This window comes from Echinococcus granulosus (assembly GCF_000524195.1).
Source record: "Echinococcus granulosus chromosome Unknown EG_S00024, whole genome shotgun sequence".
In the NCBI taxonomy this organism is placed as follows: domain Eukaryota; kingdom Metazoa; phylum Platyhelminthes; class Cestoda; order Cyclophyllidea; family Taeniidae; genus Echinococcus; species Echinococcus granulosus.
The window spans coordinates 930,692-947,548 of NW_020170404.1; the positions used below are offsets into that span (position 1 = coordinate 930,692).

The 16,857-nt window shown below is 44.0% G+C and overlaps 4 protein-coding genes across 4 annotated transcripts in view; 2 read left to right on the top strand and 2 right to left on the bottom strand. All coding sequences in view use genetic code 11, as the record gives it.

Annotated features, from left to right (window-relative positions):
- Positions 1–3,685: 3,685 nt before the first annotated feature.
- Positions 3,686–5,087, bottom strand: EGR_04125 (Elongation factor 1-gamma; the record flags this gene model as incomplete). The annotated part of the gene is made up of 4 exons (XM_024493374.1): positions 3,686–3,941; positions 4,010–4,588; positions 4,626–4,809; positions 4,844–5,087. 4 exons carry the CDS (start codon positions 5,085–5,087, stop codon positions 3,686–3,688), a joined length of 1,263 nt encoding a protein of 420 aa, XP_024352288.1.
- Positions 5,088–6,598: 1,511 nt separating this feature from the next.
- EGR_04126 (Mitochondrial-processing peptidase subunit beta) lies at positions 6,599–8,429 on the top strand (the record flags this gene model as incomplete). Its single annotated transcript, XM_024493375.1, has 8 exons — positions 6,599–6,643; positions 6,681–6,821; positions 6,851–7,067; positions 7,102–7,380; positions 7,417–7,768; positions 7,842–8,066; positions 8,155–8,230; positions 8,304–8,429. 8 exons carry the CDS (start codon positions 6,599–6,601, stop codon positions 8,427–8,429), a joined length of 1,461 nt encoding a protein of 486 aa, XP_024352289.1.
- A 99-nt stretch (positions 8,430–8,528) lies between these two features.
- On the bottom strand, positions 8,529–13,630 carry EGR_04127 (Cytosolic Fe-S cluster assembly factor NARFL; the record flags this gene model as incomplete). Its single annotated transcript, XM_024493376.1, has 7 exons — positions 8,529–8,740; positions 9,510–9,762; positions 9,989–10,292; positions 10,605–11,007; positions 11,494–11,824; positions 12,477–12,704; positions 13,613–13,630. 7 exons carry the CDS (start codon positions 13,628–13,630, stop codon positions 8,529–8,531), a joined length of 1,749 nt encoding a protein of 582 aa, XP_024352290.1.
- Positions 13,631–15,739: 2,109 nt separating this feature from the next.
- EGR_04128 (carbonyl reductase) overlaps positions 15,740–16,857 on the top strand; it is a gene marked incomplete at both ends in the record, with an annotated part of 1,669 nt that continues 551 nt past the window's right edge. Inside the window, 3 exons of the mRNA XM_024493377.1 lie at positions 15,740–15,746; positions 16,150–16,271; positions 16,726–16,854. Coding sequence (XP_024352291.1) covers positions 15,740–15,746; positions 16,150–16,271; positions 16,726–16,854 — 258 coding nt within the window. The remainder of the gene's footprint in view (positions 15,747–16,149; positions 16,272–16,725; positions 16,855–16,857) is intronic.

The following is a 16,857-nucleotide window of genomic DNA, read 5'->3' on the forward strand; positions in this document are numbered from 1 at the left end:
GTGAGGTGATGTTCTTCTCCAAAGGCCACTTTTCATATCATTCGTGACCTTGTAAGAAAACCTTGCCATAAGTAGAGTAACTTTACATTCCACATTGATAATATTTTTTCCACCCTACTCCTTCCTGTCATTACTGTATTTTCTTCAAAGCTTGATTATGAAATTGACAGAAGCGCAATTACGTCTTTGAGGCTATAACGCCCATGAATGCATGACTTTTTTTCCAGCCTTTTAGCAAAAAATAAATAATCGCCTTTTTGTCACCCCATTGGTCGCCTGGTGGCAGTGCGCACGACTGTCATATTCCAACCGCGGTAAGCATTGCCTTGTAGTGTTGATGGAATCGATGGCAAGTGAGGTATTATAAGGTCTCAGACAACACATTCTCATCGCCGTCGTCGTCGTCTTGGTTGCCAGCACTTGTGCAGTCAGAGCCACAGCAATGTTGAGGGTCTAACCAGGCTGGCTCACTTTTTTGATGGTGGGTTTAAGCTCGAGGCTTTCATACGAAACAGACAAAGCGGGGAGAATTTGTCGGAGACTCAGACAGTATGCTGTTGTAGTTACTATCAAGACTTATTTGAACTTATTGTTTACTGAAGTAGGATCGTAGTGTGGTGTAGAGCCCCGAGACCTCCCTTAAGAAGAAAGTCGACGCACAGAAGAGTTTGAGGCCACCGGCTTAGTCTGGAGGCCAATCTGTCCGGCAGAGACACATTGAAGGAACTCTAAAGTGGCTCGTTACCAAAACAGACTATTAGGGTTTTACAGATGTGGTTCTGGAGTAAAGCCCAATCTCCCTTCCAATGTCGTTCAGAGTGGCGATGGGGTCCACTTCAAGAGCCAAAAACTGAGGTTATATCTAGTTAAGTAGGCAACCTTTGAACACTCCAAATACATTAATATTCCTAGTAAATAAACATCCGCGTTCTAAATGAGTCCCTATGCGAAATGGAGACTTAAATGCTGGATTTGAGAGACCTTCAGGTGAACCATCGCTCTTGCAAAAAATCCACTTTTTTGGGGAGCCACCAAATGACATTGAGGAAAGCTAATTATAGGCAATGACAAGTGAGTCAAATCGCATTTTAATTGCGCCAATTTCAAATTAACTTGATGAGCGCTGTGCAATGGAGGTTTGAGTACTTCATTTTGAAAATTTCATTAGTCTCAGGGCCATCATCAAGTCGCCTGTATGGCGGTAGCCATTGCTAATTTGCAATTATCACAAACCCTCGATCGCTCACTCACTTCAAGCCACGTAGTTTCACGGGAAACTCTAGGCATTCGCCAGTTCTGAGCAGATTGACCTTCTGTGCTTTGAAGTTTAAACCTTCTTGTATTTTGAGCCAAAGATACCCCAATCAAATCAAATCTAGGCCATATCTAGTGTAGGGATTGTTTCATTTCCATTCCTTGAGTAGTTCACAAGCAAAAGTCAATGTGGTTTGAATTCTTTGCTGTTTTGGTGCCTCTTCCAGAGGAGCAAGCCAGCTGGAAGAGCACTCAAAACAACTCGGCAGTTATGCGACATTTATTTGTGGACACAAATTCGATTCCAGTATGGTCAGTGGTTGCACGTAAAGGTAGGAGAGGTGAACGATTGACTCCCAGTTTTTTCCCTTAGTGGAAATATTTAGCTCAGACCATTATGTGAAGTTGGAGGTGGGGTGGGGTGTGGATACGCCTCTCTTACTGTCAATCAAACCTATTGCTATTTCGCGTCTCTACTCCTCCCAAGTGGCTCGTGTAAGACCCAACTCTGTTGGACCTGGCATCATTCACGGCACTTTAGAGGCCTTTTAGAACAGCTATGGAAACAATCTTATCCAGACAGCTTCTTGAATTCGACCAAAGGAAATTGAATGGTCTCTCACAAACAGGAGTTGATAGGCATTGTGACAAGTGGCATTGGTATACCACCCTGACGGTACGTCCACTAGGCTCGAGGTTTGATTTAGTTTGACGCTAGGCAGTTTCATCGTTTCATGGTCTCACTACTACGCACCGCTACCACTCCTTAATCGCCATCTTTTAGCGCCTCCTCAGAGCATGGCGCCACACCCAAAAAGTTCCGATGCACTTTCGGTGACATTAATGTGACATATGGCCTACGGGATCGGCGGTTGAAGAGTCAAAGTAACTTTTTTTTGTGCTCTTCACTCTAATTAGACCATTTATCTACATTAACTTCTCAGGCAGATCACTGCCTACTCATTTGGAGAGACGTTTATATCTGAATGGAGGCAGGGTAGGGAGGGGTTTCAAGTCGCCTCTATGTCTCCTTCGCCTTCAAAACGAATCGGCGTTGTGCAGCTAACAGAGACGTAAGCCAAGCATCATTCCATAACCAGTACATATATCTCCCTGGTGTGGATAAAGTACCTTTGGTGAAATAAACATCCTAATCGGTGGAACACTCACGATTTAATGCTTCTTGGCACATATTAAGTAACCCTTGAGTGGCAGAATATATGGTGGTTTCCAGTTTGAACTTACAAATGCATTCTTTCGCAGATTCAAAGCAACCTTTTGATACTCATCGACGGAGGAGTAGCGCCCTGGGACTTCCCCAAAAGCGAGAGAAAATATAACACTCGAGAAGAAGGGCTGCTGGCATGACCCGGAGGTCAGCCCAACCAGCGGAAGCACAATGACGAAGCACCTAAGCGAGTCCTTCACCAAAATCGCGAGTTAAAGAAATAACTAAAGCAGCACAGGAGATTTCGACTAGTGCTTGATATTTATTTATTAGGACTTGCGTTACCACCTATTCTTGACCCTAATGCTACTGTAGCTATTTAAGTAGATAATTATTCCTTTAATTTAAAAAGAAAATTCAGGAACCACACAATGCGCGAACGTACGATGGGTAAAACTTTTTTTAACCACTACGCCACATAGATGCCTACTTTCCCACCCCACTACACTCAGTTGGTTATTTGTTTCTGATAAGATCGCGGTACCGATTCGGCAACTCGGATCCAGATCTACCGGATGTTTGTCAAACCCCGGATTGCACATTCCGACATGCCCCCAGCGGTCTGCACACCTCAAGAGTAGATAGTCAAAATCATCCTCGCCATTTCATCCTCTGGCTCTGGCAAATTGGGTCACGTTATAAACTCCATTGAAAGGGTTTCCAGTGCGCACACGAATATGAAGGCGAGAGCAACACCACATCTAATGCAAAGAACGACTGTAGGGAGGAAAAGAACCCATAGTCATTTTGGAAGCCATTTGTGTTGATGCATCACCCAGGAGGCTAAGCTTCCTCGCTCCATACCTCCAAACCAGCATCACACGCACCCCTCCTGGTAAATATCTTCCTGGTAATGAAGGACACTTGATGGCCTCCAAGAAAAGGTGACGACACGTCGACTCGGTCAACCACCCGTAGACACGTTCACTCTCCAGTTGGGCATACACCCAAAATCCAGGACTGGTGCCACTAAAGTCCGCAATACAGGGCATAAACAGAAATGAAGGCCTGCACTAACTCGGTTTTATGACCTGCACCACGTACCAGCGGCAATTTGCGCAGCACATGCAAGGTCACGACATCATACATGCATATAACTAACCGGGTGTGAGCTGGGATCGCATTACAAATTAACACGCATTGTGAAAAAAAAAACCATTAAAACCATTCCTGAAAAGGCTTTACTACATATCATGATAAAGTTCACTTGAAAACACAGGTTTCGGCAACGGTCTTCCCATCACACACATCCCCAAGCGCAAAGAAGTCGGCAATCTTCGCTTTGGTATCGGGGCAGTCGGGATCAAGCTTGGTCCAAGTGTACGACTCGTAGTCAGTTTGTAGATCAGGACTGAGATCGAAAATCAAACCAGTTCCACGCCAAACCCAGATTCCACCGATTGTACTATTGTTATTCTCACCATAGACGTGCATTATGGCGAAGCTAAATCTTTGCATTCTGTGAACAAAAACAACGCATTAGATAACAAGCTGATTTCGAAAAAAAGGCGAACAAAAAAAACCTACTTCTCCAGTCGTTGAAACATTCCCCTGAGAAGGTTAGCGGACATAAAGGTGAGTTTAAGCTCTTCGGGATAGTTGTATTCGCAGTACCAAATAGAATCGGTAGTGGGATCAAATGTTTTCCAGAAGAAAGGAATCGTCGCCGTCATGCAGTCTTCATTACTGAAGACCTTCTTAAAATCGTTATAATTAAAGGTCCCAGCAGGAAGCTGTACAAGCGGGTTACTACGGGACTCGGGAGCAGGTTTCTCCTCCTCTTCCTCTAAATCACTTTCGGACACTTTCGGTGCCTCCTTCTTTGGCCGTTGTTTCTTCTCTTGTTGTTTCTCCTGATTCTTAACTTTCTTCTGCTTCTCATGTTTAGGAGCATTCTTAGGGTCAAATACGACCGGTTTATCGCAAAGTTTCATCTCTCCGACAACCGCCATAACCTCCGGTTGATTGGCAATAGTGGTATACCAACGGACAAGATGAGGATAGGGCTCACGACCAGCCTCATCAAGAAGTTTCTCGAAGAGCAGCCTCAGAGCCGAAAAGACGGTCAAGTCAGCCTGTGTGATGTGTTCGCCAACAAAGTAGGTTCTACATAACGCACGTGTTTAAAAAAAGAATAGCGCACTTTGAGGCAAGAAAGTCGTTCAAGAATGTGAGCGCCTTTTTGACATTTTCCTGACCCTTGTTAACCTGGTTCATATTGTAGTTGGTTGCCCCAATGATGGGATATAGCCAAGCAGCAATTGAAGGCATCAAAATGTGGTCAGTAAAGTTGGCCCATTGGGTAACATAGTACTCATGTTCGCCACCTACACAAATAAATAATCAATATTGCAAAAGTACCCCGAAGTTGCTTATTGCCCAGAAAATACGCAATCGCGTTAGCATCGAACAAAGTTACACCATCCCTGGCGTGGAATACGGGAGCAGCCTCAGCAGGGCAGGATTTCGCTTCGTCGGGCAGAGATGATATTCCGGGACAATACTCAACGAGCTCTAGGGGAACACCACTGTACGCAGCGGCCAATTGAGCTCTGAGAGCCTTGTGATAGTCCGGAGGGGTATAAAGTTTACCAGAAGCAGACATATTGGAACAAGTTCCGACTGGTAAGGGCATGAACAGAGAAGCAAGTAACTCGTAAAAGGACCGGGAGTACCAGGAGCGCCACACCCGTCACGTGGCGGATGGCGCAGACAAACAAACTTACAATTTCGAAGGATAAAGTGTTAATGTAGTATAACGACCACAATGCTAGTACAGATGCCTTTTTAAAATTATTATGACAATAATTATACGCTAAAATTTTTGCTTGTTTTAGAGAGGTCAATGAGATTTACAACTGCAACAAAATAACATACGCGCATAACTTTAGCTGATATACCATCGTAGAAAAGGACTTAAAAATTAAGCCTATATTCTTAAATCAGTAAAAGCACGCTATCTTTAAATTTTGTCAGGTTTCCTGGTGAATTGTGGATGGGTACGAATGTAGCGTCCCGAGACTGCCTGAAGACGGAAGAAGACACAATACTCGGGCAGAATATATATATTCAGCACGGAGAAGGTGTCTGGGCTATTGGCATGGCCCAAAAGGCCAGCCCACCCAGCGAGGTACAAGGAGGCTAATTCGAAGTACAGAAGTTGCGCCTCACCAAAACCGAGGGATAAACCACTATCGTATTACATGACCGCATAACACGAGTCTTACCCTATGTGATACAAAAAGGAAGCAAGAAGACGCACTTAGGTTTCTTATACCCGCTAAAAACCTGAATGTGGTATCGCTGTCTCCGCACTTACCATCGCCATAAACGACTCCATAATGAATAATCTTAAGGGGTTTAGACCTGGCGCAATCTAATTTGCTAGCAGCTTTCTTAAAAACAGTTGCTAAGAGTTCACCTAATCTTTTTGCCATTTGTAAGGAATATTTGCAGCTTCGCTCATACGCTGCAGGTGCCCTTCTTTGCTGCTGTTCAGATCCAATACTCACCTGTGGAGATGAAATTTTATAAACTTTCGGACCAATTTTGCTTTCTTTTGCTATAAATAAGGTCTTTTGGCTTTTTAAGGTCTTGGCACACCAAATTATTTTGGAGTAACGCAACGTATGCTACCTTTGCACAATGAAGTGTTAAATTACTAGCATGCACTGAAATCTTTGGCACAGAGCGGACAAGCAGCCAGCAGACACTGTCAGTGTAGGACCAAAGTGGTAAAACACGCAGGTAAACAAAATATCATGCCATTAAAAAAAAGGTAACCAATGAGAATGCTTCACTGCAAATCTTCTCTAAAACTTATGCATAACCAACCCATATTGCAGAACACACTTTAAAGATGATTTTTGGACAGAAGTTGCTCATTTTCACACCAAATTTTCCTTATCTACACATCGGCTAGGATATAGGTCAATTTTATTTATTAAAAGGCCCCAAGCCATAAAAAGCAATCACATACTGAAATTTTTGATTGTCATTTAAACATTTAACGCTTTATAGGGATATTAACGCCATCCAACATAAGACAGCTAAAATAACTTCTTAAATTGTTTTCATTATAAACACAAAGTGGCGGTTCATCTCGGTTGGCTTTCGATGGCATCTCGCCGGGTATCGTCGCTCTTGCCTCATTTGGTCAAGGTTCTCCGTTAATCCTTTGGTTAATTCTTTTATGTAGTTCTCTCGACCGTATAGCATTGGGACCGCTACGAATTATGTTCCGGCTATTGAATCAGCACATATACCAAAAACCGAGGTCAGTACGTTGAAGAGCGGATTCCGCATCGCTTCCGAGAATTGGAATCTGCCCACATGCACTGTAAGCGTTAATTCACCTACATGTTGTAGGTTGGTCTGTGGATTGATGTTGGAAGCCGCTTTGAAACCGAAACCAACAATGGTGTTGCCCATTTCCTGGAGCACATGGCGTTTAAGGGCACTGATAAACGAACTCAACGGTCTCTGGAGGAGGAAGTTGAAAATAAGGGCGCCCACCTGAACGCTTACACCTCAAGAGAGATGACTGTATACTACGCAAAATGCTTTTCTCATGACCTGCGTTGGGGTACTTGCTTCTAAATCACTAATTTTCTCTTAAGCCTGCGAACTCATTTCTGACATCATCAAACATAGTAAACTTGACCAACATCAGGTTGATCGTGAACGTGGAGTCATTTTGAGAGAGATGGAGGAGGTTGAAAGCAACTACCAGGAGGTTGTGTTCGATTACCTGCACGCCACGGCTTACCAAGGCACTCCCCTCGGTCGCACAATTTTGGGACCGGTTGAGAATGTTAAGTCTTTGCAGCCTCGCGACCTGCGTAACTTCATAAAAACCAATTACAAGGCTCCGCGAATGGTGCTCACCGCGGCTGGAGGTCTGAAACTCTTTCCTTTCTCACATCCTATTTAAGGTGTCGAGCATGAAGAACTGAAGGAACTTGGTGAAAAGTACTTTGGTGATATATCGGCCACCTTTGAGAGCGAAACTTCCAAGCTTGAGCGCTGTAGATTCACTGGATCCGAGATCCGTGATCGCGACGACGCAATGCCGTTGGCTCACATCGCCTTTGCTTTTGAGGGTCCTGGTTGGGCTGATCCAGATACTCTTGCTCTCATGGTGGGGAGCAGCGTTAACGGCGCCTGGGATCGAACACACGGGGGTGGCTCTAACGTCGCTAGTCCCTTGGCCAGCAAGTTTTTCGAAAAAGGCAACGTTCACAGCTACCAACACTTCTTTACTTGCTATCATGATACCTCTCTCTGGTGAGTCACTCCACATAAGGTCTTAGTCCCTGTTCTTATTAACCCTATTTTACTTGTCGTTTTCCTCTGCCAGGGGCGTATACTTTACAGGCGAAAAGATAGGCCTAGATGAAGCGGTTACCGCACTCACCAAGGAGATGGTTCGTATGTGCTCACAAATCACGGAACATGAGGTTTCGCGTGCCAAAAACCAGCTCAAAACCCATCTCATGCTCCAGTTGGATGGCACCACTCCCATCTGTGAAGACATCGGCCGGCAGATGCTCGTCTACGGACGCCGCGTCCCCATCAACGAAATGTTCGCGAGAATTGATGCAAGTTGCTTCAACTTGTTATCATTCTTCCACTTCTCTCGTCAGTGACGCGTTGTGATTTTATTTTTACAGGCCATCGATGCTGAAAAACTCCGTGAAGTTTGCTCAAAGTACTTATACGATCGGTGCCCGGCTGTCGCCTCTATCGGTTAGATGACTTTTTACAAATTTTACAGTGATGCGAAATGCAATTTATCCGCTTCTTTCCCCTATTTTTTTAGGGCCAGTTGAGTCGCTGCCGGATTACAACCGCATTCGTGATCAGACATGGTGGATACGCATGTAGATCACCGCTTATCCCTGCCTATCTCCCGTCCTGGCCTAAGGTTGCGCCCTGCGTCACTTGACATTTTCAACCTTTACTAATAATGTTTTATTTAACTTGCAAAAATTGCCCTTTTCTTGCATAAAATACAAAGTAATTGTAGCGGAAAGCTTCTCCATTGTCACCATTTCAGCACCGAGGGATTGGTGATTTCCACCTTGGGGACGGCTTTGTAGGTGGTGTAACAGACGCGTTGCTTGCTGATGGGGTCGAGGCTCGCGTGCAGTTGCTTTGAAATCTCGCTTTGGAGGATATCTTGTTGTTCTAGGGAGAAGTAGACTTGAGAAACGTCAGGTAGGTCCGTCTTCAACTGCGCGCCTCCGTTGAGGCAACCTGAAATTAAGCCCTTAGGTTGGTCGGCGTTGACTTGATGAGGGTACCCCTCCTCGATTTGTCATGTAAGTTAGTAGGCTTTTCCGAAAATGGGTGTGGCACTTGCAAACTTACGAGGACATCACCCAGGTGCGTACTTCTGATTGCAGCCCCTATCCGCGCACCACTCAGAGCTAAGACAGACCACGATTTTGACGTAGTGCCGAATAGCATCAAAGAGGTAGGTGCTCTCACCCTAGTGCGTTCTACTTTAGGATTCGTCTACATGGAAAGGCGACGATACCGCTCCTTGGATAGCCCATTACTCCTTATCTGTTGGGTATATTTCATTTAGAAGGTTCCCTCGCAAAGATGCAATGAAGGCGCGCAATTCTGGTACTGTTTCAAAGGACCTAGCAGCTCTTGTCAGAGCACCATTCGCTGTTGGGGTGGACTGTGGCCTCAGTGTAGTCTAATAGCATCCCAATGCTATTTATTTGAGAATTTCCTACCGCATCACACTTCTCACCGAAAAGTGGTGACAGCATCTACTTTAAAGTCCGTTTTAATTACCTTAGCAGCGACTATCCATGGCTGGAACGTAGTCAATTTGAAAGACTTTTACTCCATCATACTCCTTACAGACAGTGCAAAGCGCACTTCTGAGTCCAAAATTCCACCCACCGTTTGAACAGTCTGTGACTGCGACTTAACAGAAGAGTGAATACGACCTAAAAGCCGGCAATTGCAAAGCAATCATCTGACGTCGCCTTAACTGGCCATCACTTACCACTGGGACAGGCCATAATCTCGACAAAGTCGAATGGCGCCTCAGCTCGGACCGTGGAGCAACGCGAGTGCGCCTTGATGTGAGCGCGTTTAAGTTGCTGCACCACGGTCTGGATGTTGCGGAAGCCGTTGGCCACCAGAAAGGCCAGGAGGGGTGTAGGCATCGCTCCAGCGTGGCGGTAGGGCGTGCGCCCTGCCGGTGCGCTCCTATCAGCCGCCTCACATTCCTCCACGCTGTTGAAGAGCAGAATTTCCTACAGGAATAGAAGAAATTTTACAGCTGTCAAGTTGTCAACCGCAAAAGTAGCATAAGAGAATCCTGATACTCCAACTCATTTATCTTTCTCTCAAGCACTTGTGATCACCCGCGTATCACCCACTCTCTCAGTCTCCAAGCCTTTCAGCCTATAATGCACTCGACTCCCAATGAAAATTCCCCTTCTATAAATGTGAACTTGGAAATGATTCGGCATCTCACACCTGCAAATCGTGATTGCCAAGGTGACGAGTGAGCACCCGTGGGTCTTCAGTGACAACAGGAGGCAAATGGATGTGGAATAGTTGCTCGGCGGCGTGACGGAGGACGGCGAATGCGTAGCCGCCCGACCCTGAACCCGCATGACGATAGGTGCAAGAGCCTCCGTCTTTCTCTTCCGCCTCCTCCTTCCACTCTCGCCCCAACAGTTGGGAGAGTCTAATGGGAAAGTAAGAAGTAGGTATCAGAGGAATTCGTACGGAGTAGAAACACAGGTGGAAAGCGTAGGTGAGACAGAAAGCGAAGTGGCTAGAGCTAGGTTATTTCCATATAGTGACAAGGCGTTTTATAAGGGCAAAACTCGCGTCAGGCCTAGGTCTCGTCGGAATGACGCTTTCTTCATCGCGTAGGGAATTAAGGCAACTGATTTATGCGTGAGGTAGCTCATTTTTCTATTGCAGGTAGAGTAAACATCATTTCTGCACTTATTTCACAAGCTACGTAGACCCCAAAACCACACAATGGTGGCTAAATTCGCCGCCATAACTCTAAGAAGAGGAACCGTGATGGAATGGACGACTATGAGAGAGAGAGAGAAGTGACTCAAATTTCACCACTAACCTCTGATCCAGAGGGTTATCCTCAGACCTTGTGTCGACGGGTAATGTGGTTGGTTTCTGTAGGATGGCGTCTAGCACAGTAACGAATTCGTTAGTGCCGAGAACTAAATCAGCTTCCTTCGTCGTCACGCCATCGCCACTGTACAAGAGGAACTGGCTGCGCGAAGCCTCCAGTTTCTTGTCATAGCAGGGCATAACGAAGACAAGGAAGAGACGACGTTCGCTGTCGCTTGTCCCACCCGCTGCTCGTTTCAACACACCGGCTAGCAGTTGTTGTGGTGAACGCACCCGTGAGATGTGTTGTAGGAGAAAGGGTTCTTCCCTGTTGCTGTCCCCACCAACGTCACCACTTGTGGACTTTGATGGCACCTTGAAGTGAGTCTTCTCTGCGTAACACACCCAACCTTCATTATTCAAAAAAGTATTAGGCGATTTGGAAGAGTCAGACTGCATCCGGTCGTTAAAGTCAATTTAAGGTCACTTTTAGGCTCAATGACTGTTAAAATGGCAAGAGAATTGAATAAGACCCGTGCAAAATACGTATTGGGATTCTCCATCAAGAATTTATTGATGATAGATGGACTGTTTGATGGAGAACTTTCTTAACAAGTCACAACACGAAAGTACAAGGCCTTTCAGGTAAGACAACTTAAAAAACATAGATCCAGTTTCTCCGGTGGGGCAAATCATTTAGTTGTATCAGTCATGGGCGTTCAAGAGTATATACGGTCCAAAGTCATCCGCTTGGAGACAGCTGAAAACAATTCCTATTGGGAAGGAATAGTTATTTCTCGTAGATAACCGCAAAATTATTTGTTACGCAACAAGCCTTTCGGCATCAGGCTGAAAGTAAAAGAAACAATAACGTATCCATTATGCACTATTCTTACCGGGGCAGATCCCGGTAAGTATGGGGAGTTTTGGTGCATCCGAGTGGTCGGCAAACGCGCTGACAAATTCCTTAGCAGTGACAGCGAGTGTGACATCTCGGCTCCACGTGGTGTCAAGGAAGGGTCGTGAGACGGCACCGTGGGAGTGCAAAAGGCGTGCACAGAACGTTCTCACATTGCTCATTGTCGTCCCGCTCTCTTCGCTCACCTTGGCAAAAGCCTCTCTCACTCGCTGCGGAAATGACGACTCGCTGCCCCGTTGGAGAGAAGCTGTTAGACTCGCCAGCGACTGTGGTGACAGTGCAACCACGACCTCGTACTTCTCTCGTTCCTACACAATGCATCACATATTCGTAATCGATGGTTGAATATATGCTATAATGATTTCTCCCAACAATCCAAAATAGTGATTTTGAGTGTCTTGTGGATATAATTTGCTACAAATTCCTAGACTATGATTATTTTAACAGACTGGATGCGTTTTTTATTAAATACACATAAAACAAGTATGTCCCAAAGGAAGACAAAAATTAAATGGAAAATCACTTATAAAGCTGCATAGGAATAATGAAAACAGCTCCATAAAGCGGCCTTTCATCCAAAGGATACTACTGAAACCACGTAATGTAATAGCCTGATTGGGAAAGGCCTCCCCTCAAGTGGGGAGATCATTTAGTCTAGCGCCCCATTTGAATAAAGAAAACTGATAGGAGCAAGTGACAGGTTTAACCAGATCAAGGTTGAGCGAATAAGCAATATAAACACTGGTCAAGCAATATCTGAATAGTCTAGTAAAAAAAAAATCAAGCTGGCATTTAAGGTTTATTTTTCCGACACCGCATACTTTGGTGAATGAATAAAAGAACAAGACAGTGAATTAGGCAGGAAGTCGTATGCGAATAACGTTAACTAGAGTAGATATAAAGAGTTAACAAAACCTTTTCATGTGACCTACAAGATAAACAACCAAAGTCCTCCAATACCTTAAGCAAGTTGAGAAAAGTGTCCACACTATGCTGAGAGACGAGGACGGTTTCAGCAGTGGTTATGCATCCGCTGCAGGAGAGGCAGTCATTGAGATCAATTTTGGCCTTTGCAAGGGTGTATTTCTCTCCAGATTCGTTTGTGGCCACATACGTGCCATCCTCGCCGATAGTGATCGATTTGGTTTCGTCAACTGATCGGGGTATCTTTACTGGCTTTATACACTCCTAGAATTAAAGAAAACGGTAGGACTAGTCATATTCAGTACAATTAGACGGTAATGATTGCTGACAGATCATCGCAGCTATCGAAGAGAACTCCAATAAATACAACCACCGACCACAGCACTTTAAATGGCATATAAGGAAGTACATTTACGCGGTTGGCCAGATCTGATAACTTTAAAATTCGATGTCACATCAAGAAACTAGATCTGACAAATCGTAAGAAGGTAAACTAGTAAAGTTATGGAACCACAGATAAAAAAACTCCAACGAGGAATATCAAACAAGGAGGTAGCAATGCTTTGCGACAGGCAAGTCAGCCAACGAATGAAATATTGTACGGCTAACTTTCGGGAAATGTTGTAGCAACTGTGAAATGTGCGCTACTTACGAGTGATGGCGAAATGTAGTCGTCAACATCAGCTATCTTAAGAGCCGCAGAAAAGTGCATCTTGTCTAAAGTGCAAAAAGATATCACCGCACATAGGTTGGAAAATCGCATTTACGAAAATACTTCCACTGGCAAAGAAAAAGTTAATTGATTGATCGATGAACAGAGCAGTATAGTATTACACGCTCAAATACCACATGCGAACAGCTAGCTGCATAGAGCCTTTAATCTGGGTGAGAACAACGGAAAATACCACAACCGATATCACCTACCTAATTTATGTGCAGATTAGAACATTAAACATGTAGGGAACACCACTCTTGACGAGGTCGAAACACCCGGCAAGATTTTATTTAAGGTGCTTAGATGTTAGAACAATGTGCATCTAAAGTTTGAATAAAGGTCAATGCGTTTTTACAATTTACTTAAATAAATAAATATAGGCTTCTGCAGAGTTGATATATTTAGTTGATTTATAATTCTGAAATTTAATACATGATAATAAATTTTAAGAACTTACATCTGATAGTTCAATCATCTAGACAAAAACTGCAAATAAATGATTTTATGATTTTTTCAATTTTTAGCCAATTGCCTTATTTTTGAAACGCATAGTTCCCTCTCAAACACCCCTAGCATTGTTGAGATGCCTTGCTGTAGAGTTGAAGTACGACTATCAGGGAGTTAAGTACTCGTGCACTTGCACACAGATATACGTATTATATTAAACTACTTACTACAATAAATTGGGTTAATTGCCCTCGAAGTTGCTCAAAATATGGGCTGATTTGCACGACACGTTTACAAAAACAGGGCTACCTATCGATCTCTGGTTTTTTGATTTGATGCTCTTGTACAACATGTGTAAGGAAGAAAAGTTTATTTTAGCATCAAGATATTTATCTGCAGTAGTTGGTGTTTTAAAGTTACTTTTTTCTGCTATGTGGCCTAACTCAATGCAACCTATTTAGGTGCCGCCTTATTGCTAAGCTATTTAGTGGCACAATATTTATACGGAGCCCATTTTTCTTCTCTTACTGTGTTCATTTCATTTCAAATTTGGTAAATGGGATTCGAATTTGTCTGTTCCAGCTCCATGGGTTGCTATTTCACACACATTACTAATGTTTTCAACCAAGTATCCAATAAATCCCCTTTTAGTAAACGCTATCAAATAACGTTTCTTTCTGCTCATCTACCCTTCCTTGCTAGAAAAGTACCCTCAATTCCACATTCTTATTAAACTTAGTAAAGGATCCGAGTAAAGTGTCCAGGCGATACTCTGGTCATTGGCAGTTTCTCTTGCGGCACACGCTCAGTAAAAACGTTGACCTGACAACATCCGTACTAAAGAATCCTGCCGCCTCTTCGTCTGTTCGTGCAGCCAAGAGGTCGTAGATGCAAGTAAACATCCAGGGTGATTTTAATTGGTCAAGTTAGCAGAGTTAGATAGTTTTATGAGAAAATGTTTCATCTGTATACATAACGGTGACTAGGTTGTGTTCCCAGTACAACCACTTTCAGTTTAGAGCGAGAGAAATTCCTTTTTATCCTCGAATAAATCAGTGAACAAACTTCCCATCCAACTTCATCTCGGCATTTACAATTTTAAACTGCGAAAAATTAACAAGTATTGTTTGATGCGGAGCCGCCGACGTCCTGTATGACGCTACCGGTCTCTGTCGCCAATTAACTTAAATGCATTTGAGCATGTCTTAGGAGGTTTTGCAAGATTCGGTAGCATAACGCCAGTTCCTCCATGTTCAAACGGCACCTTTGGTCGGGCGTGGCGTCAAAGGCGGCGAAATTTGGGAGTTAAACCTGAGAACCGGGGCACTGGTAATAGGAGTGATATGCTGTCCATTTGAAGGTGATTATTCCATTGCCTTCGGCATGAATGAATGAATAAGTTGTTTCCGATTGCCACACCATTAAAGTAACAAAATAAACTTGTATAGAATGTTAGGGTTGGAGAATAAAACTCGACTACTAGGGGTTGACACGAAGCGATACAAATGAATGGTGGGATGACTGCCTTCCGTCGCTTGTAACAACTCTATCCTGAAGGAGAATAATGTGAAGGATGGCTTTAACTTCATGATTTTATAATTGCTTTGCCATGGAGAAGTTAAGGAAAATTTTTTAGCGCCCCATATCCCACCAGTTCTCTGGGAGCCACTAAGATTGTGGCATGCCTAGAAGGCTTTCGTGGAGGCAACAAAGGCGGCCAATACTCACCATTACAAGTTTGGTTCTCCGATTACTTTTATGCATTCTGTTGTGAAAATCTCTTCCTCCGTAAATAGATCGGCGGTTATGGTGTTAAACCCACTAACACGTGCGAAAGATTCGGCTCCTTGTCGATCGGTTAAGTCCTTATTTGTTAAGTGTCAAATGTGTTTCCAAAAGCAATCATTAACTAGTAATATTTCGCACCCGGTTCAGTAAAAAGTAATGCCACAATCTCAACAGTCGGTTAATGACCTCCATGCATTCACGACCTTTGAATAGCAGGTCGTCTGCACCACCAGGGGGAGTAATAATGGGATGGTGGGTTTTAAACGGGTAAAAAGGTGAAGTTAATGGAAGAGTGCCACAATATTGCACGAACTACTCAAGACAACCGAGTCAAGGTGAAGCAGAGTCCATGAGCGGTTAGGCTATAAAAACAATGTTGATTATGGCTTACACGTTTGGGCGCCGACACTCCGGTCTATCTTGCTGCAATACGGAAGAGTAAAAACGAGCCCTGCGGCCAGTTTGTCATCGAACATGCATTGCCATTGCCTTCTCTTTTCTTGTCTTCCTTCCTTCATAAATGAATTAATGCTGTGAGCGTAGTTGTGCCTATAACCTGGTAGCCATTTAAACGGTCGCATTGGTCGCTTGCAGGTCCAAGTCTCCTCAGTAGACTCATTTGGCTGCACCTCATCTTGGCTACCCAGATATTCTGCATTCCTCCAGACGACACTTTTGGGGCACTATTGGGCAATTTTTGAAAATGATAGGCCTTCCAACCACCTCGTGAAGGGCTCACAAGCTTGTAGTTACAATTAGCCAATCAGCCAACAGGACACACCCTCCAATCAGCAGTCAAGGTCGTGTGGGTGGTGACCACATCACTTGGAACGAGGCGCAGCACTGCCTTCGCGGCGTGGGCGACCATGCATGTTGCTATTGTACGTTTATTTTCTCACACAGCACTCTACTTTGATCCATTTTTTTGAGAAGTTTCACTATTAAAGCACTCATCGTTTGTTCTCGCACTAGTGTTAAACTTGTCCAGAATAAAGCCCTAGCATAGAAGCTAAGCCATTGCATACATTGTATTTCTAAATATTAGTAAAATGAATTGCTTCCTTGTGTTTAGATTAGACTATTTTAAAGTTCCGGTGTTAGATGTATGTATCATTTTGGAATTTGATTAATGTGAAGTTAAAGGTGGGAGAACATTAACACTGGTTAAAATCGGAAATTTATTTGCATAGAGTTTGTAAGTTTGACAATTTCAACGGCTAATTACGAGCACTAAACATTTAGGGCGATGTTTACAATGGATTTGGCATGCATCATTTCTGCAATACTTTAATAAACGTAGGGAAGTGAACTTGATTTCCGTCATTTGCGTTGCAGGTTACAGGCGCCAACAAGGGTATTGGAAATGGGATTGTGCAGCTACTGGTTCAAGGTCTGAAGCCAGCTTCCGACTGGCACGTCTACTTGACTGCACGGAACGAGAAGCTTGGTATGGAGGCCGTGAAGGTG